At 45.8% G+C, this 26,448-nt stretch overlaps 2 protein-coding genes across 6 annotated transcripts in view; both read left to right on the top strand.

Annotated features, from left to right (window-relative positions):
* Nucleotides 1–17,679, top strand: part of tspan9a (tetraspanin 9a) — a 119,788-nt gene extending 102,109 nt beyond the window's left edge. For all 3 annotated transcript variants that reach the window (XM_084672438.1, XM_084672437.1, XM_084672436.1), the window contains 6 exons: nt 2,326–2,517; nt 3,957–4,031; nt 9,282–9,383; nt 9,782–9,913; nt 11,097–11,180; nt 13,449–17,679. In XM_084672438.1, the coding sequence (XP_084528564.1) occupies nt 2,326–2,517; nt 3,957–4,031; nt 9,282–9,383; nt 9,782–9,913; nt 11,097–11,180; nt 13,449–13,520 (657 nt within the window). In that variant the 3' untranslated portion in view covers nt 13,521–17,679. The remainder of the gene's footprint in view (nt 1–2,325; nt 2,518–3,956; nt 4,032–9,281; nt 9,384–9,781; nt 9,914–11,096; nt 11,181–13,448) is intronic.
* Nucleotides 17,680–19,285: 1,606 nt separating this feature from the next.
* Nucleotides 19,286–26,342, top strand: tspan33b (tetraspanin 33b). 3 transcript variants are annotated; one of them, XM_084671377.1, is made up of 8 exons: nt 19,286–19,484; nt 22,060–22,117; nt 22,433–22,560; nt 22,669–22,743; nt 23,593–23,688; nt 24,126–24,254; nt 24,747–24,908; nt 25,423–26,342. In XM_084671377.1, exons 1-8 carry the CDS (start codon nt 19,389–19,391, stop codon nt 25,513–25,515), a joined length of 837 nt encoding a protein of 278 aa, XP_084527503.1. In that variant the 5' UTR covers nt 19,286–19,388; the 3' UTR covers nt 25,516–26,342. The 3 variants fall into 3 exon arrangements, with proteins under 3 accessions (XP_084527503.1, XP_084527501.1, XP_084527502.1); XM_084671375.1 differs by having other exon boundaries at nt 19,286–19,544; XM_084671376.1 differs by lacking the exon at nt 19,286–19,484 and adding an exon at nt 19,555–21,341.
* Nucleotides 26,343–26,448: the final 106 nt, after the last annotated feature.

The following is a 26,448-nucleotide window of genomic DNA, read 5'->3' as shown; positions in this document are numbered from 1 at the left end:
GATTTGCTGTCCAAATAAGTCCGAATCATCTCTCTGCGTGACTGAATCAGAAAACATCACCAGGTACGGTAATCTCACGCCAAAACTCATGCCAAACGCCTCGATCACATGACCTCAGCCAGGGTTCTCCTCCTGTCTTGTGACAGAGGCTCCGGTTCCAGACAGCAGCAGGTTCAAGCAGCTCAAATAGAACAGAACCTTTCTTTACCTTTCCCGGGCCCTGCTCAGCACACCAAACGCTTTCTATTACTGCCCCCGTATTGTTAACGGCATGGATTTCTTTTTCCATTTTTGCAAATGTCAGCTCGCTTCACCTTAAGCCCTGCAGTATGTATATGAAGCCTTATCTACTCATGGAAGGTGGCCCACCCACAGACCCTGCCAACCCCCACTCCTGAGCGTAAATGTCAGGGGTTAATGGTGGTGGTCCACCTCTCAGCAGGCACCACTGGGGGGGCAGTACGGGGGGGGGGGTGAACTCTGTGACTGGTCCACAGTTTATGTCTGGTGATAGCCACAGCCTTCAGAGCTCATTAGAGACCCAGCCATCTCTCCTCACCCCTGACAAGGGACATGAGTTCACCTCTCTGGGTTACCATCTCGTCACAGGCCTTCTCTGTCACCCCCCCCACGGCAAACTGTCAGATACACACACTCACACACTCTCTCCGCAAGGGAAGGTCACTTATAGAAGATACAAGCGTTACTCGGACCCCCCCCCCCCCTCTCTCTCTCTACATAATCGCTCTTACATATACAGTGCAAACAGTATGGGTGATATCACTTAAACTGTCACTCTCTGCAGCTTCTCTCTCCCTGTGGAGGTCTCTGGGTGTTGATGTCAGATACAGGAATGGTGCTGTGTGGATTAGAGTAAGGTGCACTGACGAGTTCTCTTCTGTAAATGCTCTTTACACTTAGTACATGTCCAAGGTGCTATTTGTCACTTCCATTAAACAAGTCATTTACCACGAACGCTTACTGTTACAGTGTGAGCGCACGGGATTAATTATTCATCCTATTTTAAAAACCTCGAAATTAGGCTAGCTTTTTTTGTGTGTGCGTGCATCTGTGTGTGTGCGTGCATCTGTGTGTGTGTGTGTTTGAGTGTTCACCCCGTGTGTGTGTGTTTGAGTGTTCACCCCGTGTGTGTGTGTGTTCCCCCCTGTGTGTGTTTGTGTGTGTGTGTGTTCACCCCATGTGTGTGAGTCTCACTACGGGCAGCAGGTTTGTTAGGGTGTATAGCCCTGTATACATTTCTGACAGGCGTTAATGTGTTCAGGAGCACCAGTGCAGAGATGGAAAATGAGGAAAGGAAGGAGGGGAAGGGAGGGTAGAAGGGGGGGGGGGGAGACAAGAACAGGGAGGATGGCAATGTGATGATATAAAAAAGTACCTAACCATATTTCACCTAATTGGAATTTCTTATTCACGGCAAGATTGCGTTTGATATTTCATTCCATTAGGGGGGGGGGGGGAATGTGTGGGGGAATGGGGGAAATGTTACCACTTACCTCCTTGCTGGTATTTCATTCTGGTCCGCCTGCCTGCCTGCCTGCCTGCCCTGCTGTCTGGGCCTACACCGCAGCCTTGTCCTGCTCTTGCCAGGGAAACATGGCCGGTGCTTCAGCAGGCTCGTCTGCCCACTCCACCAGACCCTCACATGAACACGCTAACGCATTAATGAACTTGCGTTCGAGACCGGTTGTCCATCACTAGGGATTTCAAAGACACACACACCTACACACTCACACATCTACACACACACACACACACACACACTGGAGGCAGAGTGATGGAGAGTGGTGGAGAATCCCTGGGGTACTGCTCCCCCTAGAGGCTCATTCATGTCTAACATGTTCTTGTGCGCTCCAGGTTGGTGTGCCGTGAACAGCCCACATCTGGCCCTGTTCCTCTCTAATCTCACACACAGCTTATCTGTTTATTGGCTGTAATTGGTGTAAAAGGGGGTCATTGGGAGGTACTTGCTGATGAATGACAGGTTGACGGCCTGGTCACTACTGTGGTAATGAAGCTCCGTGTTCAGTCGAGTGTGTGTTCGGACCTTCTTCGCATATTCAGTCTTCATCTCCAATATGCTCTCAACATGTGTGTGTGTATTCATCCATAACACATCAAACTTCCTAACCAGAACCAGTTGTTACACGTCATAACACTTTGTGGTGGGGTTTGAGTTTCGCTTCGCAGTTTGAGCGTCTCCAAGTTTCCCTCCCGATGTGTAGGTGGTGCTTGTTATTTTTAAACCCGTCTTGGCGGTGTGTGTGTGGTCCTCTGACCTGCTCCTCTGTCTTTCCCATCATGCAGCTGTGCGGCTGCGGGCTGCTGGGCGTGGGCATCTGGCTGTCTGTGTCCCAGGGCAGCTTTGCCACCTTCTCGCCCTCGTTTCCCTCGCTCTCCGCCGCCAACATGGTGATTGCCCTCGGCGCCATCGTCATGGTGACAGGCTTCCTGGGTTGCCTAGGCGCCATCAAGGAGAACAAGTGCCTGCTTCTGAGCGTGAGTTACTATGATCCCCACCATCCGCCCACACTCATACACAAACACGCTGTACTCTCTCCTTGGTACAGACATCCAATCAGATACATATTCCCTTTCTATTGTAGATTCATACACCTTGTTTCAAACCACATGAAGACATTATTTTTTTGTTGCAAAATTATATCGCTAAACATGTCAGTTCCCAAAACACCGGTTTAATCCCTTAAACTCACCCCGCGTCAAGTACCTCGATTGACCGACGCACACCGACAGCGTCGGCAAGTTGGAGCCGTGTGGTGAGCGAGTGACATGTACTTTCTATGGGAGTGTCCTCATCCTCACCAGAGCCTGCCGCTAACAAGCCTGTCAAGGGGAGAGCAGGCTAGCGACCGACCACGGAGTCTCCTGGGGAGACTGAGACCGCAACTTCAATGGTCTCTCACAGTGGAAGTGAACACTGCAACACGGGCTTTCAGTCATTAGACTCAGAATAATGAAGAGACCCTCGAGCTGGTCTTCTTTGTGTCACTTACACGTTTTAATTATGTAGCGGTCCTAATGGCAATAGGTATTTATAAAACCAGCCTGCACTCAATTATTGAATGCAACAAAAATTCTGTTTGTTTAAAAGTGCAGCATCTGCAAAAAGTTGCACAAGAGGTTTACATGAGGTTCCATCTCTGTGTTCTAATGGTGGAAGTTTGAGGGCACTGGGGGGGGGGGGGGGGGTGTAGGAGGGATAATCCGGCGGTCTGTCAGTCCATCTGTCAGTCCGTTTGTCTGTCTTAGCATACTCAGTGAACAACTCGGTTTGGGTTGGATTTGTTTTACTGGTCAGAGAACCTTTTACAGTTTCCCCTTTTCTCTTACGAAATGAATCAAAGCAAACTTAAAAGAGATTCCTTTCAAACGGTAAATTTGCGGTATATTCGTCCGACATCAAAAACATGAAAGAGAGCCGAACACCCGCACACTTTCTCACTCATACACACATCTGCTACAGCGATCATGGCATCAACATCTCTTTTAGACAAGCTGTTCCTAAAACTTTCAACACCAGAAGAAAATATGCCAAACATATTGGTGAGGGTTAGCCAATAGAATGTACTCAATGAGTCACTGAACTGGTCACCTTCAAAATTCAATAAACAACTCTGGATATTCTTACTGTGATTGGTATTTCATATGGAACTTGACACAAATAATAAACTCAAAAATAAACATGAATTTAATAGATGTTGCTAAAACAGTCTTTCAGCTGGAAGCAGCTCCCATGCTGGGTGGATAGATTGGGTAAATATTTAGAGAAAGAGAACAGAGGAAACAAGAGGAGTACGTGGGAGATGAATCTGCAAGGGAATTAAACCCCTCCTCAACCGTCCTCCCTTTCCTGACGGCACTCGCTCTCTCCCGTCTCTCTCCCTCCCCCGCTCCCTCCTTCTCTGTCTGGCTCGCAGTTTTTCATCGTCCTGCTGATCATCCTGTTGGCAGAACTCATACTACTCATCCTGTTCTTCGTCTACTCAGATAAGGTAAGGAGCTTTTCCCAATCCTTGTGTCTACATGCAATCCAACAGTATAGCGCCAGTTGACTAACCTGGACAAGGCATGTTTGAGGATGCAAAACATGCGGAAATGCGCGCGTACACGGTCAAACACACACACACACACACACAAAAGACGCGAAAGATAGAATGTAACATAAGCACAGCCCAGATTCTATTGGAGGTTACAGGTTTCCTTTTCAGAGTGACTCATCTCTCAACATGAGGATTACTATTTTGACCCTGCAGAGGTCAAATCAAAGTCAAAGGTTAGGCCATACTAAGTAGGTCCACGCTGAACAGTTGGCTTCCTGTAATTGGTCCTAAGCTCTCTCTTACTCCACTATGTCCAGTGTCTGCCCAACACCTTAGATCACCATTTCTGTTGATCTCAGGGCCAGACCAGACCTGTGTGCTGGCATGCAGCAGTGGGCTCTGGATGGCACAAGCCCTAAGCTGGTATGTGAGCTGGTGTCTTTGGAAGAACATGTGTGGCATGTCAATCTCAGAAGATTATTACAGTCTGTGAGGGAGAATTTTTGTCTCCTGTTTGTACGTCTGACACAACCAAACCGCTCATGAAAAGACACATATTTGTTGTGTGGGTCAAATGGTCTGGCAAGTGTTCATTCATTTTTCAAGGGCATTGTACATTCCTGTCTTCTTCACAGAGTTAGTCTATTTCTCCCTTCAGGGCTAAAGCGTGGGCTTTGTTCTAAGGTTATTGCTCATTCTCTCACTGAGATAAAGGAATCCATTAAACAGCCAATCCCATTCCTGATTCTGATCTCTGTCCATCTCCCTAAAGTAAATATGGCTGGGCTTTTATCACCACATGTTAGCAGCTTAACATCCAGAACACACATTTCAATAAAAACCTTGTGGGAGCAACTTAATTTACTAGTCCCACCATAACTGCCACATGTGAAGGCTGTGTGTGTGTGTGCGGAGGGGGGGGAGGGGGGAGGGGGGGGGGGATGGGGGAGGGGGGGAGGGAGGGGGGGAGGGGGGGTGAATACTGTATGGGTCTGTTGTTTCTTCCTCTACTGTAAACCCAGTTTGCATCCTATCCCAGTCTGTTCCAGCCAATAGCACTTGGTGCTTTATGGTCCCTGTGTCTGAGCAGAAGAGCGTGTGTTTGGGCTTCGTTCAGAGCTAATGGGAGATGAAACGATGATGGGGCTGAGGCCCCAGAATACATCTGTTTTGACAAAGCTGTTACTGCAAACGATATGAGCTTACTGCCTCTTTGTTGCTCTACGGCGTCTGTATTGTGGTACGTATAGTTGTTGAGATTCTTCTTTTTGTGTTCTGTGGAAGCATATGAGCAGTGCAGAGATGAGTTGAGGCGTTTTGTATCAATCAGCGAGTGTGAACACGTGGCTTTCGTTTCTCCCTCTCTCCAGCAAGATCTTGTAGGGCCCTTGCCGAGCTCTGCGATCAGAAGAATTCCTAATTCCCTTCTGCCTTTTGATCTTCAAATCACAAGGCATTTATTAACCAGTCTTGTAGATACACACACATCCTCATATCGGCAACTTATAAAGGCTTATCAAATAAGAACGTAAAAATGAAAATGTCACTGTCCAATAAGTGATAAGTGAGCCATAAGGGAGGGTGTTCTGTTCCGGTTGAATCTTGCTGTTTCCCTGCAGTCTTGGAGAACCATACATGATCCGTTCTGCTTGGTTTGAGAGCCAGGACACCTTCCGTCTCATGTGGCCTTGCTCACTTCCCTACAGATTAGACAGGATGAGAGAGGATTGGCTAGGTGCATGTAAACATCATGCACCATAAACTCCTCTGGTCCATACCTTAGGCTGGCCCGGCACTGACCCGCCATATGACAGGAGCAGATGGCCGGGCCACAAACTAGATTACAACCATCCGTCTTTACGCTGTGACCTCCTTCCAAGGAGCACCATCCCCTCAGATATGAGCTAACACCACCAGTAAGCTACACAAGGCTAAACTAGCCACTTGCTATTGCTATCCATTGTACTACCCCTCACCTTTACCACAGGGGCCCTCTGCCAAATGACACAGCCGGAATAGAGTGTTCTGCCTGAACAAGAGTAGGGTATATGGGAGAGATATAGGGGCAGCTGGCAGGTGTAGAACTGCAGCAGTAGCATTCTAAATTGGGAGCCCCTCTGGTGTTTCTCGCACACTATTAGCTGGACCGAAAGAAATGCAGTATAGTTAAGCACTGATCATGCATTTTTAATCTACCTGCAATTAAAGTTGGAGTCCCAGTCCCCCCCCCCCCTCCAGCCCTCCCAACCTAACTCAAGATCCAGCCAAGTCTGACCCATGGGCCAGGAGACGGGAGGGTGGAGCCGGGGATGCCAGCTGGGGCTTAACCCAAGCCCATGGGCCTGATGCCCAGGCTGGTGAGTGGTGCCCAGTGGGCCTCAGCCTGACTGGCTGTCCTCTGCCAGCACTCTGCGTGGGTAACCCTGCCCGTCTGTGAGTCAGAGCGGACAGGTGGTGGTGTCCCTGTCCTGGAGGGAGGCAAGTAGGGAAGGGTATGGAGCGAGCAGAAACTGGAGGAGATTCGGCAGCAGGCAGGAACTTGCTACAGGAAATAGTTTGTTTTGTTGATGAATCCGCAGTGTAACTTAGACTAAGTTGGAAGAGCGTGTGGAAAATGGTGTGCTTTCATGACCAGGAGAAAGCCCTGAGTCCTTGGAGGACTGAGGACTGAGAGGCTGTAGGCGTGTGTAGAGGATTACAGTGGGGTCTCGTTGAGGTCTTTGTGAACGTTTCGAAGTGTCTCCTCAACACATGCATAGCTGTCCTTCAGCAAGCAAAGCCCCAGGCAAGTTAACACGAAGCAGCATTGTCAGATTGGGCCCTCTCTGTACTTCACATAATAAGGCATCTATAAGTAACTCTCATATTTGCATGTGTGGAAGGTCTCCGGTTGACTGCCTGTCAGTGTAATGCTAATATACAACGCAGGCGGTGAAGGAGAGTATGGAGAGTGGTGAAGGCTCCTTTCCACAACCTGAACTGAATGTAGATGTACCTTGACACCCCAGTGGTACAGAATGAGTATAGATATCCCACTGTGTATATCAAACTGAATAAGAGAACAAGACAGTTCATGACAGTGGAAGCTCTGACACCACCCTGGTACTCTCACCTGTCTGTGGTGAACAGCCCTGGACCGACAGGTAGGACAGGCCAGCCCAGCGGCCAGCCCTCTCTCTGGGTCTGAACATCCTGCAGTTGGGAATGCAGCACGTTCTGAGCAGCTCATTAGTGAATGGGCGCTTTGCAGGTATTCTGTCTTCCACCAGATCAATTTGACACATTTAATGTGATTTTAAGTGATGGGGGTCCATGTTTTAACCCTTGGCTGTCAGTATGATGGATGTAATTTCCTGCCTGGGATTTATGTATCCATGGGGCGTTATCATAAGAGAGAGCCCTGTGTTTCTTAGACTCAGTCTGCTGAAACTTGTTCCTAAATCTATGTCATTTAAATGTATAGTTGGGAGCTGAGAGAAATTTCAACTGGCAATCACACGGACTGCTGTTGTCGTGGCAGCATAGAGAACACTACAGTCTGCCATCACTGAAGAATTGAGCTGCACAGAAAGCTGTTGTCAACCCTGGAGTTAGAAAATAGGCTAACTCGACAATATAGCCTGATGTAACTGTTCTTTCTGGAAGGAGAAAATGGGTCATGGTTGTTGGAGATCAAGACGTTTTTCTAACCCCTCAGCCGTTTGTCTTCACGCTTGTTAGTGGTAAATCTGGATCATTACGCTGCATCTCAAACCTGTCCTGTGCACAGTAAATATAGAGCTGGCTACACAGGAGTGATTGGGCTACAGCTGTGTTTGAAATCAAGACAACTATAAAATAACTTGAAACAGCACCAGCTATAGAACCTAGCGACAGAGAGACAGAGAGAAAAGAGAGAGAGAGAGAGAGACAGACAGAGAAAGAGACAGAGAAAGAGAGAGAAAAAGAGAGAGAAAAGGAGAGAGAGAGACAGAGAGAGAGATAAAAACAGGAAATAGATTGATGCTCCTCTTTATCTTGCTCTTTTGCCTGCAAATGTACCATACACAAAAAGAGAGAGAGACACAGAAAGTCAGGAAGCCTATTTTGCAGTGAGGGGGGAGAAAAGATCTGACTGGTAATTATATTAAAGATTATAGATTGTCAATTTATAATGGTTAGGTGTGCCTGATGATACATTTATAACAATTATAGTTGATAAGATTATAATTATACTCAATCAACAAAACAAATGATGTTGAATTAATGGTTGATTCAGCAAATGTTTTTCATACAAATTTAAAATGAATTGTAAGACGAGACCACTGCCTTTTTCCATGCTTTAAGTTGTTCTGTAGAAAGTCCATACGTTCTCACTGCTATGTTTACCACAAGACAGCTACCCCTCGACACACAGATACATTCCACTTCCACTGAACCACTTTGACGTCTTTTCCTCTGGAACAGAGGTTGAGTGTTGTTATGCTGTGACGCCCATAGCTTTACTGTAATCCCCCCCGCTGCCCCAGCCCCAGTGTGAGCAGCCTAATAACAGTTCTGAGCGGTGTTCAGCCAAGCCTCTGTCTCTTCTCCCTCTTCATGTCAGGGCTGAGATCAGAGAGGAGCAGGGAAGCATGGCGGAGCTTCACCACCTTCCGCAGTATCTGCTTCCTGCAGACCTGCCATTGTGAGAGGAGCCCTTCCCCCCCGCCACACTGCTTAGCCACCGCTTAAGATTTCAATATGAAATAAATTGCATTCCTCCCTTCCTTGGCTTCTGGAATAACTTTGTATCTCCTGTAGGACTTGTGATCTCGCGGTGTAATTTCCCCCAATATAATTACCCCTATCTCGCTGCTCCTTCCATCCCTCTGACAGTTCCAGGGCCCGAAGGGCCTCAGCATTGTCGATCTCATTAACACGTCTCATGAAATATTTATCTCTGTCAGACATAATTGTCGCTGATCGCAGATGATCATATGGTACGGCTGCAGACGAGGGAAATTGATAGCTGACTAGTCCAGGGGCCATGGCGATGGGGTGAGATCATACTGGAGCTGTGGAAGAAGAGCTACGCCGAAACCTTCCATGCAAAAAAGTCGCATTGCGCTGACTTAGATGCCCTACTTGAATGTGCCTTTATCTGCGGGTTGACACACTTTTTTTCTCTTTCTCTCCATCGCTCTCCGCTTCCATCCCCTTTCTCTCTCGCTCCCCCTTCAGGTCAGTGAGAACGCTAAGCAGGACTTGAAGGATGGGCTGGCGTTGTACAACACCAATAACAACGTTGGCCTGAGAAATGCCTGGAACATCATCCAGGCTGAGGTAGGACAGCAACTCTTAACACCACTCTACTCTGCCAGGTCACTTGGGAAAGAACACAGCATTTGTTAGATGCCGGCGTTAGAAAGACATAGGATAGTCTCGAGGGGGGGAGGGGGGGGGGGGGATTGCGGCAGTAGAATCCACACGTACACACTTACTATAATTACATGTCGTTCTCCAAAGCTGTCTCAAGTACAGCCTTAATGGGACACTAAAAGTTGACTTCCAAAGTCTCTAAGACAATGTGCTGTGCTACAGAGTTATAGTGTCTATAATTGCAGCACTTTACTGAGGCATTATGTTTTTAGAGTTGTCTTTGGACGGACGTCTTTTAACCTTAAACTGTGTATGTATTTGTGTGTGTGTGTGTGTGTGTGTGTGTGTGTGTGTATCTGCAGTGGAAGTGCTGCGGGGTCATAGGGTTCACTGACTGGCACGAGGCCCTGAAGGAGAAGGTGGTTCCGGACCGCTGCTGCCAGGAACACTACCAGGAGTGTGGGCGCAACTCCACCAACATGTTCTGGAATAGGGTCAGTCACTGGAGGGTACTGGCTAGGATGAGTGGTTTCACTGGGTTTAGTGAGTTAGGGATGCCAGGGCCATAGGGAGTGGGACACTGGAGGGAGGACGCTGCAGGGCATGGGTGGGCGACCACCTGGGGAGTGACGACCAGAGGCCTGGGGACAGGACGGTCATGGAGAATGGGACAGCAGTGCACCAGACTACCATGACACCTGGGCTAACGCAAGGCATTTTGAAGAAAGAAATCCAGTGTTTTGTATATGCAGAAGTTGGTTCTGGAGTCACAGCGTTGCAGCATAAGTGGATTGTGCTCCAAGGGGATAGAAATCATGTAAATACATTTGGAGTCGTTCCCTCTGCAGTGTCTGAGGATGGGAGTGGGTATTTTTTGAAGGATTGTCTTTTTTTGGCCCTGAGCTTCTTACTTTACATATTGGTCACCTGATCTCGTTATGCAAACAACAGAATTAATCTTTTTCCCCAGACCTCCCAGAATCCCCTGCACTACATGTCCAATCTCGTTATATTCTCCCAAGGGTTATTTATTTGTCAACCAGCCGACCATGGAATAAAATGGCATTGTATCCTTATTAAGTCATTATAAGTACGAGAGCATCCTATTGGGGTTTGTAGTTCTAAAACCTAGTGTGTGATCCAGCCAGCAGGGGTGGACTGATAACGTCCTCACTACATGTCCCAGCATGGACACAGTCTGTCACAGACATCCCATCCTCCCTGTGTGAGATTCCGCTGACCTGCAGATGAACTCTCCAGCTAGCTGTATCCAGCCATGTGGCTCAGACACAGACACAAAGTGGTGGGCTGCTGGAGAAGATCCTCTTCTCTGTAAGAAATATTTCATGTTCTCTCAACTCAATTGAGAAACGGATCGCACTAAAGTGCTTCCCCTGCACGGAGGTTAAACAGCAATCCATATCTATCAACATAGCACCTTGTTTCTGTCAGCTCCATTTCCCCCACCATCCTCCCATTATCCTCTGTCCTGCCTCCACCAGCTCCTTCCTCCTAGTCCTCCCTCCACCAGCTCTCCTTCCGCCCAGTCCTCCCTCCACCAGCTCCCCTTCCCCCCAGTCCTCCCTCCCATCGCCAAGTCAGTCCTTCTTCCTGTTTTGTCACATGGTGCTGTTGTCCTGTCTCACTCACCCCCCTGTGGTTCTCTTCTGTCCACAGGGCTGCTATGAGAAGGTGGAGGAGTGGCTGGATGACAACAAGCACCTTCTGGGAACCATTGGCATGTGTATCCTGGTTGTGCAGGTAGGTCCCCCTCACTGCGTGCGTGTTCCTTCTAGAAGAAGCCAAACTGGTAATGAGGAGCATCCTGGGTAGGAGGAGAGACACCCACACATCAGGAAATAGCGAAGCCTCTGTCTGCTGCACCCTGCTCCTGTCTGAAAGCATCAAAGATACCTGGCGCTCTGCCCAGCCTATACAAACACACACACACACCAACACAAACACACACACACACACACACACAAACACACGCACACACATGCACACACACACGTACACACATCAGGCACTGATTTAAGTGTTATCTCCCTGTTTCGCTCTCTTTTTCTGCCCCACGACTTCATAACCCGAGTATGAAATAAACACTCACCGGATATGGCTCAGTTAGTATCTAAATTACTGTCACTCAAAATTCAATTAATTTCACTTAACCCGAGCAGTTAAACCAGTTGAACAGTCTCAGATTTTACATGAACAGTTTAGGCATCTCTATCTGTCTCTGTCTATTTCTCTCTGTGTTTATCTTCTTCTCGCTGTCTCTGATGGTCTGACTCTGTTTGTATTGGGAGCTCACAGTCTTACACACACAGTGAGCTATGGAGTAAACAGCAGGAGTAGACAGCAGGCGTAGACAGCAGGAGTAGAGAGCAGGAGTAGAGAGCAGGAGTAGAGAGCAGGAGTAGAGAGCAGGAGTAGAAATCAGGAGTAGACAGCAGGAGTAGAGAGCAGGAGTAGAGAGCAGGAGTAGAGAGCAGGAGTAGAGAGCAGGAGTAGAGAGCAGGAGTAGAAAGCAGGAGTAGACAGCAGGAGTAGAGAGCAGGAGTAGAGAGGCAGCAGGCCGTGTGTTAGACCACCATGGTCCGGTTATTTATTCCGTTGGGATGACACGAACAGTCTCTTTCACAACCAGGCCCATCACATACATAATAAATACGTGGCATGATGTAGAACAATATTTACAAATTCTTAAGCAAAATGTCTTACTTGGTTGGATGTTACCCGGTAGGGATTCAGTTTACCTTTCAAAGTGTTCTGGCAGATGTCTGGTGACTGTGGGGGATAATGGAGTGGGCTTGATATCTGCTTAGACCAGGGGTGGGGAACCTTTTTTCTGCCAAGGGCCATTTGGATATTTATAAAATCATTCGGGGGCCGGACAGAATTATCAACTTAAAAATATGTCTGCTAGCCTATATTTGGTCAAACATTTCATTAACTCACCCCTAACGTGGTGGCTGTAACTGCTTCTCTTTGGTGAGGTTTGTGATTTTAGCTGGCACGGATGCAGCCTGCTTTGACTAGGGGTGCATCGAACATTTCTGGGGGGGTATCATGATTACGGAAAGGGATCGTATTAATTTGTATATTGCTACCATTTTTTTGACTGCCTGTCTATCTGAGTGTTAATCAGGCGCGGAGCCATACGTTTTAAACATTCGGGGCTTAACCAACAAAGCATTCTGGGTTTGATTTGCTAGAAGGGAATTCTGCACTTAATGCGAGCGCGCAGAGCGCTCAAGCACATTTTTTTGGTACATTGGTACGCAACGCTGCGAGCCTCCACGGTCCTCTTCCACATGATAAAATAGTGCTGCTGCCAACGAATATTGCACCTAATAATAGGGTTCCTGAAGTGCCATGGTGGGCCCGACCAAATGATTTCGGCCCGCGGGCCGGACGTTCCCCACCCCTGGCTTAGAGTCTTCTTAATCAGCCCTGAGGAGCCAGGTAGAATACAGCAGCATGGAGCTGTAGTGTTTCAGAGACTAATGTCTCTGGTTAAAGGCCTGCCTCAGCATTCCATCACTCCCATCTCTGGCTCTCTCTCTGGCTGTGGAGGGTACAGTGATGGCTGTAGGATCAGATCCTCTTCTACGTGGTTTGATGTCAACGTTGACCCCCCCTTATGAGGGCTATTTCTTCATGGAAACCTCAAAGAGCATTTTTTTTTTCACTGCCAATGTTCTGGTGTGTCACATATCACTCCGTCAGTGAGGTAGGATAGCAGCTTGTGTTTAAAAACCTGCTATGTATAATTTTAGGTGGGAACAAAAAAAAATGTGTCTCTACACTAAACAAGTACTGTTAAAAGCACCCAACAGCTACATAAGGAACAACCTAACACACACGCATGCACACACACACACAGGTTTGACAGAGATCCTAATGTCAGAATCAGAAATCAAAATCGGAATGGGATTTATTCGCCATGAAAGTTTGCACAGACAATGAATGTGCTTTGACAGGAAGGTGCATACAATGAACATGAGTCTCTCTCTTCACCTCCAGCTCCTGGGAATGGCTTTCTCCATGACGCTGTTCCATCAGATCCACAGAACGGGGAAGAAGTATGATGCTTAGCGGCGAATGGTCACACACACACACACACAAACACACACACACACACATGAAGAAGAGGAGCCCCGCTGCCCCATGGGATAAACTCTGGATGACAGCCCCTGCTTTCCTCCCCTTGTAACCCCCTACCAGCCTCCCTGTTGTCCCTGTACAGACACCAGCCACGCCCCCCTTTCCCCAGCCCTCTCCATTCACCTCTCATTTGCCAAAGACAACCAGGAACTGGAAAATGAGGGGCTTCTACCGAAGGCAGGAAGATTCTCCTCTCTACGTCATCTCTGTGTTTTGGCTTGAACTAACCGTTTTCAGAAAGGAAGGATTGTGATGAGCCTGGAGGCTTTACTTATGCCCCCTCCCCCCCTCCCTCCCTCTCCCAACAACCTCATCTCAGCTGTGAGGCAATGAGAAGACTGGGCTCCTACCACCCTACAGATGAAATGCAGGCTCCATCAAGTTTCATCCTAACATTAACTTCCTGTCGCCCTTCTCATTGATGAAAGGATTCACCATAGCATGCTCGTTTTCTGCTCTTTGAAATGACTTTTGTTTTGGGATGCCATATCATTCTTCATTTGTTCCAGTTTTCCTTTCTAAATGTTGATGTTGTTGTATCCTGTGGAATGGACATGTTGATGTATTGATTCTTGTTCCTGATCCTGGGAGAGGGGACAGGAAATAACACGTGTGTGTGTGTGTGTGTGTGTGTTTACTGTGGAGTCAACCACAATGAAAGAAAAAAAGTTTCCTAAACACACACAGACACACGCGCACACACACACACACACACACAGACACAAACCCATACTAACTTGCAAAAAGTAGTCTTATCATTATCGCCTGCCATGTCAACTGCTAGTTTGGTTCCCTCCCAAGATTTGTGAATGGTTCATAGGAAAGGAAGACTGGAAGACTGGAGCGTTTAGCTGGTTCCCATCAGGCTGGGATTCTAAAAGCTTCCCCAGCTCTCAGAGGAGCGAGGAGGAGAGGGGGGGGGGTGGAGTAGCGGAGTGTTTTAGATCACACTTTAGCTGAACAGACACGTTAGCCGAGAGAGAGAGAGAGAGAGAGAGAGAGAGAGAGAGAGAGAGAGAGAGAGAGAGAGAGAGAGAGAGAGAGAGAGAAAGAAGGACTGGAGAGGAAGACGGCATTCAAGAAGAAAAGAGAGAGGTGGAAAGATGCGCTAGGTCTCCAGACGTCAGTGGGCTCCATTGATCGTGGGAGCTGAGGAGATGGATGTTTCGCATCCAGAGAGATTTATTTTGATCCCCTTTCCCCTCTCTTATGTATTTTTCCTCTTCTTCTTCCTCCAACGTGGCTAACACTGCTCACAGTTGTCATCTCTCTGACAGTCCTGTTTGACTGCAGACATTCTGTAGCTCAAGTCAGGATGTTGCTCCTGGAAGGGGAGGGGGAGAGGTGGAGAAGAGCAGGGCAAACGGAGGGTTGTGGAAGGGGGAGCAAAGGCCAGGCCCAATCCCAGGCAGGGAGGGGAACATGCGCTACACACAGCTGGTTTTTACCCGCTCTATTTTGAATCGGCCCTGTTGAATACAAGACGCCTGATTCTCTTAAAGCAGTGATGCCACAGGAGGCTGGAATCTGGAGAGATGAGTACTGAAGCAGTTTGCATTCAAACTGTGTGACTGTGTGTGTGACTGTGTGTGTCTGTGTGTGTGTGTGTCTGTGTGTGTGTCTGTGTGTGTGTCTGTGTGTGTGTTACCATGAAAAAGAGAGGAGGCCAGCTGAACTAGAGTTTTGGTTATTCATGATCATACAGAAATGAAAGAGTTGAATTGTAATGGGGACCAGAGGTGTGCGAGTTCTACAAGTCTTTCTGGAAGGCAGGGAGAATGCAGACAGGATGAGAGCTCTTGACACTGCAGTGCTGCTACATTAGAAGTGGAGTGTGGAGGAGACCGAGAAAAGATAACCAAACACAGATTAGAAACCTTGTGAACAACACTCCCTCTCAGTATTGACTTCTTCAAGTCTTCGAGCCATGTTGCTTCAGATGGAGGTCGTGGTGGCAGTTGGGAGTTCTACACATCAGAATGCAGCGGCAAACCTCGACATGTGATTGTTTCCGCAAAGAAGGGAAGTACGGCCAAAGGATGTGATCATCTTATCTGCCTGACTGCCTGTGATTCGCTATGCCCCACTGTTCACACACACACACACACACACACACACACACACACTCAGGTGAATATGACAGTTGCTGATGTAAAGTACAGGCATGAGTGGTCATATTACCTCAGGGCCTGACTGCCCGGTTGCCTCTACAAACACTAGCACCCGGCAACATGGAGCAATCACTTGTATTTGTGTGTTCATGGATTGCACATGTCCACATTCTCGTTTCCCTTCTCCTCCCTGGAGTCTTGCAGGTTAGATGTGAGGGAAGGGGTCGTTCCACCACTCCCGTTGACATGACTGTACATGAGATCACACACTTACATACACAGGAAGGAGGGCTCCTCTTGTGTTTTGAAAGTCTGACACGAGATGGTCTGAAGTTGTCTCATGATGCACAACAGGATGAAAGCAGAGCCTCACTGTGTTATAGTCTTCAGCAAGATGATGCAAAGAAATACAATAAAAAATTGAATTGAAGGGGGAGGGGGGAAAGCTTTTACAATATTGATACATCAGACTTCAGGGTTCTTTTGATCCAAAACGGAATATGTCCTTCCTACAGCTGACACTGTCCTCGCTGAACAGACGAGTGAAAACATTGTTCTGTTCTTCAGAAGGAATCCAGTAGTCTTTTTTTCTCTCTTGCTCTCCCATTGAAGTGTTTTTATCAAAGGCATCCACGTTGTTTTTTTTCCGTGTATAGCAGGGCCATGGCTTGTCACTTTAACTGAAGTGTTTTAATGTTGTTGTTCATTTTGTACATTTTGTTGTCATTGTTTTGTCTGTTTTTATACAATATGCCGTTTATCATGTTTTTTTTCTCCCATGTATTCATTTTGTGACTGAAGTTGAAGTCTGCCGCTCCTTTGGAGAACAATATCATGAACGTGTTTGTTTGGGATTATTAGACATGTTGCAGATACAGAGGTGATGTCACAGAGAAACTTTGAGTTGGAATCACTCCTGTTTCATTTCCTGTTCCATGTGCAAGCACCTTGCTGTCTTAATGTCGCCCCAGGTGTCCAAAGTCCCATTTGGATTGAGACAACAGAAAACTGAGCAGGGTTGAAGAAAACCAAGACAGCTGACAGATTTTGTTTTGTGTTGCTTCCATATAAACCCATTGTGTACATTCAGATGTGCTCTGACTGCAGTGTCTTTGCAGCTGGTGCAAAAGCCCATCTGGTCCTCTGTATACGCAGTCAGGTGATACTGAAGGACATATTCGAGCCCAGTCGTGTCGATCCCTTACTTGCCAGTCCAGGATGTAAATATACACATTTACAACTGACATGTTCTGCAGTTGTGCACATGCCAGAGGACAACATATTGTCATTTATGTATGTGTACCTACTGGAATCCTCTGCCCATGAATGGAGTTCAGTACCATAGCAGGGTTTCATGTAACTTTGCTAAACACCCCCCTTTCCTGTCTGCACAGCTCTGGAAGTAAATCTCCAAGACCTGGATGTGACCTGTGGCTCTAGTAATATGTGTTGTTATTTTATTCATCCTCTTTTTCTTTTCCTTTTTGATAGAGTTGTTTGCATTTGTACTTTTGAATTCAAGAGCAGTGTAATTAATAATTGTCAATGTGTTTTTTGTTAGTACTGTACTCACACTTTTAACTGACAATGTTGCAGCTTGTAAGAGATACATTTGATACAGTTCCATGGAGTGAGACTGAGCGTACACATTGTCCGGCTCAGACATTCACGTACTGCCAGAAGAAAATGGAGGTGGTGGTGGGGTGAGGATCTGGAAAGTTGCAGCTCATTTCTACCACCTTTGACATGATATTTTTTTATAATCTCCTAATCCTTGAGCTGTGGAAACGTTCTCTCTGAATGGTGTGTTTGCTGTTATGTCATGGCGGGTGGCAGAGTTTATCTCACACCGGCCAGCCTTGTCCTGTGGAGTTTTTTGCTACATGTACAAGCACTCTGAATATCTATATTAGGTGGTGCACTACGTTTCATTCTTTAAAATCCTACTATTTTTTAAATAAAGGAAAGTGTGTCACAAAGCCTCATGTTTGCTCTTTGCTTTTCATGTTTGCCGAGGGATGCTGTTGGAATGTGCTCTCTTTCTCTCTTGGCATTGCTAACTATGTGTTGGTGTTAAGATATTAATCAGAGCTGACTATGTCAGGTTTTCATAAGATTTGGCAAAACAGTAAAGAGACATGTTTCCCAGTAGGGTAGATGGAGATCAGAGAAATGAATGAAGATCTGTCCAATGCAGGCTCTTGATAAATGAGTAAAATTAGGTGGACAGATTCCTCAGCTGTTGAAACACATTCAAAGTGACAGTTGTGACTGAGTGCCTGGTCCTGTGGTGAGGAAGATGGCCATTCTGGACAGTATGCTTACAGTAGGCACTAGACTGCGTTTATCCAACACTGCTCTTCAAGTCAAGTCCATTTTATTGATCCCACTAGGGGAAATTTGCTTGTAGACAGGTATTAACACACATTCAATCCATCATAAAATACTGCATGAACAGCATACCTGACACCACACAAGACAACACACAATACAGTACAATACAGTACATGGGTCATTTGATATTGAAAACCCAGAATAAATTCTGTCCATAAAAACTTCATGCCATTTATTTATGCACATTTAGCCTCCCAATTACAAAACAAATAAAAGAGATGGTTGAGGATTGGCCATCTCAACAGATGGTTGAGGATTGGCTTTTTTTTAATTTATTGTACTCTACTTCTGTCTAACAACATGGTTCCTTCTATAGAACATTGCTGTATTTAATCAGTTGCACAGATATTCATTTGTAAAACATGTATACGTACTGACAGTACTGTCCATGTACTGACATAGTGATTAAAAATAATTGATTTATATTTTTTAGTACTTTGCTTTCTCAAATGCTTAAGGATTTTATGAACCCAAGTCAAGTTTATCCTTTAGATCCTATATATCGTTCAGAAAACAGTATTTTCTCTATTTTGAAGAACAGTTTTGTGAAATCACATCGCTGTTATCACTTATCCCAGACATACAATGAACCTCTGAAAAAAATAAATATCTTAACCGTTCAATGCCAGGCAGTATTTTTATCTCTGTCAATAGCAGAGAATAGTCCTTAAAAATTGTATGTTCTATTGTTTACTGTATATATTTGGCTTTCCCACAAAAACTGTGCTTTAAGACCCTTCCAAACACCCATTCTTTTCTAAAATCGATAAAATCCCTTTGAATGAAAAAGGTGCACCAGAGATCAATGTCATTGATTGATAGGTCGTCATGCACGTGGATACAGCTCAATACTAGGCGTGCAGTCCACTATGCAGTCTTCTGGGAGAAAAGGTAGGACACATTGATCTCACTATCTCTTTTTCTCCTTTTTATCTGGTGTTCCACCGGGGCATAGTTGGGGGGTGAGAGAGAAAAACAGACAATTCTCTGGAGCTTTCAGCAGCATGGGGGCTTTCAGCAGCATGAGGCCAGAGGGAGGTGTTTGTGTGTAACCTGATTCATGTTCTGGCAGGACAGTTCTGGGTTCTACCAGCATAGCTGGGACAGCGTCACAGCTAACCCTCCCCTTTTTAGGGCAGCAACCCTCTGCTACCCCCACCCCCTCTCTGTTACCCCTAGTATTCCCCAGCAGCTGATTCTGCCGGTGGTCAGATATCCCTGGGGTGTGGCTAGATCTCTGGGTTGTTTTGACCCTGTGTTTGGGAGTTGACCGGGAAAGCGCTCCAGGGTAACCATGGACAGGAAGCTGACCTTGAACCGAGCGGAGACGTTCTCCTTTATCAACCCGTGGATACGATACTTCTTGTTTTTCTTCAGCTTCCTCTTCTGGGTAAGAGCACAATCTGACCACCTGCCTAAGCGCTGCCCGCAGGACCGCACCTTGCAGGAGGTTATTGTTTGAGTATAACTCTTACATTTACATTTTACATTTTAGTCATTTAGCAGACGCTCTTATCCTGAGCGACTTACAGTAAGTACAGGGACATTCCCCCCGAGGCAAGTAAGGTGAGGTGCCTTGCCCAAGGACACAACGTCATTTGGCACGGACGGGATCCGGCAACCTTCTGATTACTAGCCCGATTCCCTAACCGCACAGCCACCTGACTCCTTTATTGACTCTTGATTTTGGACCTTGATTTCGGATCCTTAAATGAGTATGGGTGTGTAGCTGATCTCAAGCTAACTTAAAGCCCTGTTATTTGCACAGCAGTGGAGAATAAAAGGATAACAGTTTTCAATGTCTGTTGTCATATCACACTGAGATTTCATGTAGCAAACCTTGCCAACCTCCTTAAAACACACTGATAATTATCACACTGGAGATGGATATTCTCTGAAGGAGAGCTTTAAATCCATTTCACACCACATACACAGTATAATATTTGTGTGGAGTGCAAGTGATTCACACTCATTTTCTGAAATGATCAACACGTTCCACATCTTGTTAATACGTTAACATCAATAGTAGAGCACAGTCATTTGATCTGAAAAGGTTTGCATTCTCCTATTACTGTAAACTGTTATGGTCTCATTGAAGTGTGTTGGTGCTTAAAACGTATCTTTCTAAAATCAATACCAGCAAAACCTCGGTCCCACCAAATGGCTCGGAAAATAATCTCCTCAACAGTGCTTTAAATGGATCTCCAGCCATACTCTAGTCCATTAAACCTAATCTATCCCTATTTGTTATATCATCCAGAATATTCTGGATGGTTAAACCTAAACAACACTGTAGAAGCCAATAAATCCAGGGCAGGTTTGTTGACTATGGATATTGTCTGCATGGACACATTGTTCCACGTCTCCCAGCCAGTGTTGTGGTGCACTATGGGGAGGTTTAAAGGGCTGATTAATGTGAGTAGAGGCACAAGGGTGCTGAATAGACAGGACGCGCCGCTGTGTTTGTGAGAGCCGGGCCTCGCTCGGATCTGAGCTGTGGATGCGGGACCCCGATGCAGGAGGAGCAAGACAATGACAACATGGAGAAAACACACACGCACACTCGCTCGCTCGCCGACGCAGCTCTATCCAAGTTGCTCCCGTATTCAGAGTCCTTCTCAAGCCTGCTGGATCTGGCCATGTACTGTGTGTTTGGATACAAAAGGCGATGTGTGATTGGGTTGAAAGAGACTTTGTAAAGCGTGCAGGGGAGCAGCAGCAGACAGTCATGGCTGCTCTGTGTGTGTATACCAGAGACAAACCCTGAGCTCAACATGGTATGCCTAATCCTGCGCTGCTTTGTCCAGCCCCCCGCTAGATCAGGAACTGTGTGTGTGAATATGTGACAGTTGTGGCTAACCAGCCTGTTCCGTCATCGATGACTGGATGCTTTGTACAGATAGTTGTTACACAATGACCATGAAACCGGCTGTTGTGTAGTCAAGAAGGTCGACCCAGTTTGCTTACCAAGTTATCAAACCTATTTCTTACTATAAAAACAGCACGCTGTACTGTCCACTATGGATTGCTGAGTGAGAGCTGTTCTGTGGCTGGTGTTTCTGCGTGGGCAGATGCTATTCTAATACACACAAGTGTTTCAGTGATGCACCCAAATATCCAACTCATATTAGAACCCAAAAGTACTCTCACTGTAATGTACAAAAGTGAACACAGCAGAACAAACGTGTGCAGCCGTCATGATCAGGAGTGGAAGACAAAAGACAATCCATGCAGAAGAACATCCAAGGTGAGACAAGGGTGTTAGGAAATGCATCTTGACAATGCAATCTGCATGATTTCACTTTACTACTTCACAGAATTCATTCTGCCATTATCTGGTAGACATCTGTATAATCAACACTTCTTTCACACTTCCCACATACAGGACAAAATAATGGATAATCATTTCTTAACTCTTATCTGACTATGACATCAATTGTGAGTCTCTCTCTCCTTCCTTCCTTCCTTCCTTCCTTCCTTCCTTCCTTCCTTCCTTCCTTCCTTCCTTCCTTCCTTCCTTCCTTCCTTCCTTCCTTCCTTCCTTCCTTCCTTCCTTCCTTCCTTCCTTCCTTCCTTCCATCCATTTCTCATCCTTTATTTGCCCTGTAGCTGGATGTGCTCCCGCAGGGACAGCTCTGTACAACTGAGATGAGTTTTGTCAGTAAGAAACCCCCTAACAGAAATCTTAGAACACATCAGACAAAACTACTGAATACTCTTTCTTCGAAACTGGAGCGAGGAGTGTTGAATCTTGTTAGACTAGAGCAGACTGCCTCCAGCCTTCCGAACTGACTTCAACAATAACAATATTCCAAGTCAATGTATTGATCTGCCAAGTAGGAGGTCTGTAGGTCTCCAACACCCACACAACCCCGAATGACTACCAGGCTGGTGCTCTGCCCTGGCTGTTTTCATGTTGTGCTACTTTGGGTCTGGAGTGGAACTGATGTGTCTGTATCCTCCAGGTATTTTCCTTGCTGATAGTTGCCATTGGGGTTTATGCCAAAGTTCAGAAAGCAACAGGTAAGGTATGAGCTTTTGTTTTTAACATCGTCCAAAGCACGTTTTGTAAAACGCACCCACAAAGAAATAAGATCCGAACTTGACCCTAAGATTGGACTTTTTTTGTATTATCATTTAGTGGGTTTGACCATCTCAGTTTTATGCCTAACACTTGCTATTCCATGTAATTGTGGTAGTGGATGAAGGTTAAGAGGATAGGCTGGAGGAGGGGAAGATTCGTATTGATGTGATTGGAGAGGAAAACGATTCTAAGTTGACAGTGTTTGTGTCTTACATCCCAGACATGGTTGTGTTATTAATGGTATTGTGTTCCAGACACAGTCCGAGACACGTTCCTGATCGACCCGGCGGTCATCCTAATTGTGGTGGGGGTGGTCATGTTCTTCATCACCTTCTGTGGCTGCATAGGGGCCCTGAGAGAAAACATTCGTCTCCTCAAGACCGTAAGACCTGCTTCTTCGTCACTGTAAACAGTCTCACGCTCATCTCTTTTTCTGCAAAGCATTGACACAATGAAGCACCACTGTACCGTCTGCCATCTTCTTCTCCAGTTCTCCTTCAGCTTGACCCTAGTCTTCCTTACGCAGCTGGCCATTGCAGTGCTTGGCTTCTTCTATTCTGACCAGGTACTGCAGGCATCTTCATTTTCTGTTCATCTACTTTATTTTCCTTCAGTCTTCTAACTGGTGCTTGACTGAATGGTGCTTGACTGAATGATGCTTGACTGACGCTGGTGCTTGTGTTTGTGACTGGTTTGGGGATGTTTGCTGGCTCACGTCAGTCCTGTAGTCTGAGAGTACTTTCTACCTGCGGATTGGGGAGTGTTAACATTTTTTTTTTTCTGATGTTATAGAACCGAAAACATATTTAAGCACCTTATATCCTTGACGTTCTGGGGTGCAGCTGAACCCTATTGTGCCATTCCAGATCCTCCCACCCCCCATGCTGTCCCTCTACACCAGACACACAGGCAGACCTCTCTCTCTTTCTCCCTCTGTCTCTCCTTTTCTCTTATCCCTGCTGCTAAACAGGCCAGTTTAGCATTGCTGCTAGCATCCTTCACTGCTAAATGATTCAAACGCTCTGCCACTTCAAAGTGTAACCAAATGTTCCATTTCCAAAGATCCCTGCAAGGAGGCTTGCTGCTAATGACATAGGGAAGTGCACAGGCATGAGGGCTGGCGTGAGTGAGGCAGTAAGGGAACACGGGGAGGAGGGGGGTGTCCTGGGGGAGAGGGGTGAGTGGTGGAGGGGTAGGGGCCTCATTACCACAGTAAAGCTTGTCTTATTACACCCATCATTCCACATTAGGACTTCCTGCCGAGACCGTCATGGCAGTTTCTTAACGCAACTCTTTTGGGCTGCTTACATATGCAAACAAGTCAAAGTTTGCATACGCAGGTGCTCCTTTACGCACAAGGACAACCGTGAGGTACATTTGTATTCATTCGTCATGTCACTCTCTGTTTCTCCAGACACGCGACGCTCTGGGGAAGTTTGTGAAGAAAGCTATAGTTCACTATAGGGATGACCTGGACTTACAGAACCTCATGGACTACATACAGAAGGAGGTAACCCCCCACTGCACACACACACACACACACACTTTTTCCTGAAGTATAGATCAGAACCCATACCTCTTTACTTTGAGTGAAAACGTGTTGGCAGCACTTCAACCAGTCTTTTGAAACACGAGTGTCTGTGATTCTACTTGTGAGAAGGATGTGTGTACTTTTGCCTCTGGTCTCTGGTGTTTGGGCACATGTGATCAAACTATAGCAGGGTTTTCCACACAGACCACATGAGTAACATGCTGTTCTGTGTTATCCTCCTGCTTCCCCCCCCCCCCCCCCCCGTGTTTCTCCCGTCTGTACATACTAGCACACTGAGAATGGCGTCTCCTGAGACAGAGAATGTACCAGACCATGTTACTAAATATACCTCCTCTCTCTCTCTCGTTTTCTGTCTCTTCCACATTCTTTCTCCCTCCGGTCTCCATCTTTCTCAGTTTAAGTGCTGTGGATGGAACAACTATACGGACTGGTCCTGGAACCTGTACTTTAACTGCACATTGGGAAACCCCAGCACAGAGCGCTGCGGAGTCCCTTATTCCTGCTGTGCTCCGATTCCAGGCGAGGTAGCCTGATCACACACATGCAGACACACACACTTAACAGCGTTTGCAGGATTCAAACCACCTTTCAAAATGCTTAGACATCCTGTTGATCCAACGTCTATGTTAGCATCCCAGCAATAGCAGCAGGATATTTTATATAAAAATCATTAATGTCATTAACGTTCCATTAGTGTAGAACCCCAAACATTTTAATGACCAGTAAAAACCTAACTCAACAGATGCACAAACCAGGAGTTTTGTTAGGTAGTTTGAATAACTACATCAGACCAACATATTGTAGCTAGAGTGCAGATCAATAGCTGTTTCCTGAATAAGCCTCGTTTGTGAATCAGTAGTTTAGGTTGTGGAGGTCATTTGGATAGCTGTTTATTTGTTTGTTTGTTTTGCTTTACACAAACACTGTGGACACTGCTCGAGCTGTTATAGGGTTTATGGTATGGAATAAACCTAACAGTTTTGTCACTATTGTGTACGTTTCTCTTGCTTTCTCAGGTCGTAGTCAACACCATGTGTGGTTTTGGAGTCCAGACCCAGAGCTATCTAGTGGCCACTAAGTCCATCTACCCAGTGGGGTGTGCCGACCGGGCCGTCATGTGGATTGAATCCCATCTGCTCCTGGTCGGGGCCCTAGCCCTGGGTCTGGCCTTGCCCCAGGTAACCCAGTACATACGCCACCATGTCAAGTGTTTTTAAAGTTGACAATGTGAATATGCCTGTACACAGAATGTGTGTTCTCAGATCAGCCAGTGAGAGAATGACAGCTCTCTCTTTTTCATCTAACGGGGTTCTTTAGAGAAGGAAGTCAATAAATGAGTCATGAAACCTTTCAGAACAGCAGCCACTAACTTTGATACTCCAACAGCTTTGATGTAAAGACTACTTCATCTCCCACTGTTGCCCATATCCCCTCACGATAGGAAACGCCACTGAATAGTAATAGCTCAATATTTATATTCAGTTTGTTCTGGGGTTTTTTTTGTCGAAGAACAAATTAGTCAAGCACTGTATTATTCTGGGATGTAAAATAAAGGAATTGTCTGCAGGGGTACTGACTTAGTGTAGTGTAGGTGTTTTAATAAATGTGTTGGCTGCAGACAGTGTGCAGGTCTCTCAAAAGACCTTCAGCAGACATGTGTCTGAGCTGAGGTTGCTGTGTTCCTCTGTCCAGATTGCCGGCATCGTTCTGTCCCAGATCCTCATATCTCAGATCCAGGATGAAATCAGCTCGGTGTTTCAAAGGGATCGATGCATCGAGGAATAGCAGGAAAAGGACACTAGAATTGTCTGAAAGGGGAAAGAGAACTACAGCACTTACATATACGTCTTACCAGAGAAAGGAAAAATGAACATTTCCTTCACGCACTGACGACATCTTCAGCACAGAACATCTTATTGATGTGGTCCTGGCTAAGGCTACCGCATAGATGAGTGCAACTGTCTTATTGCAATACCTTAAAAATATAGGGCATACATTTGGGATCGATCATTTATTACAATTTATATATTGTTATTTAAGATAGTTTTGTATTTATATTATCATGGAAAATATTGTGGTGTGTTTATTTATATTTCAATTAATCTAATTTGCTATTACAGGGTTCATGCAGATTTCAGTAAGTCCAATTTAAGACCTTTTTAAGTCGTCATTTTGAGACCATAAAGATTCAAATTTAAGACCTACATGACACATTACCAAAAACATTTTCAAACCCAAAGATATTCAGAAAAAAAAAATGTTTTTCAATGAATTCAGTCATTGAAAAAGCATATATTTAATTTACAGATAAAGCAGTCACATTAGTTACCTAATTTCATTTCATTCAGCTCTAAGTACTAGGGGTGGGGAAAAAAAATCAATTCACATATGAATTGCGATTCAGTCTTCTAGCGATTCACATCAATTCACAATTTATTTTTATGTAAGCATATATTGAATCGCAATTTGATTAAAATTAGATTTTTTATCGAATCGTGATCCCAAGAATCGAAAGGTACCAAAAGATTCCCCCCCTTAATAGACGGTAAGCTGTGCATTTTTTGTTTAATATTTAACCATGTTGCAGAAATAAATAAGTATATTCAAGAAAAGTCTACTTATCGTCACTGTATTTTGTGACGAAGTTCTTAGAAATCCTTCAGCAAACTTTCACTTGTTTTGCAAGTATGATTAGAAGGCAGAGTATTCTGTTTTATA

Source organism: Hypomesus nipponensis, chromosome 14, assembly GCF_054491055.1.
Source record: "Hypomesus nipponensis isolate SF chromosome 14, ASM5449105v1, whole genome shotgun sequence".
NCBI classification, from domain to species: Eukaryota; Metazoa; Chordata; class Actinopteri; order Osmeriformes; family Osmeridae; genus Hypomesus; species Hypomesus nipponensis.
This window is presented reverse-complemented; position numbering and strand designations above follow the sequence as displayed.

What these genes read in the sequence shown, in the direction of transcription:
- tspan33b (XM_084671375.1), top strand. Translation starts at nt 19,389, where the DNA reads ATGGACAGGAAGCTGACCTTGAACCGAGCGGAGACGTTCTCCTTTATC. An exon ending in GCTTCTTCTATTCTGACCAG is followed by an intron (nt 22,744 to 23,592) that starts GTACTGCAGGCA and finishes CTGTTTCTCCAG; the next exon opens with ACACGCGACGCTCTGGGGAA. An exon ending in TGGGTCTGGCCTTGCCCCAG is followed by an intron (nt 24,909 to 25,422) that starts GTAACCCAGTAC and finishes TCCTCTGTCCAG; the next exon opens with ATTGCCGGCATCGTTCTGTC.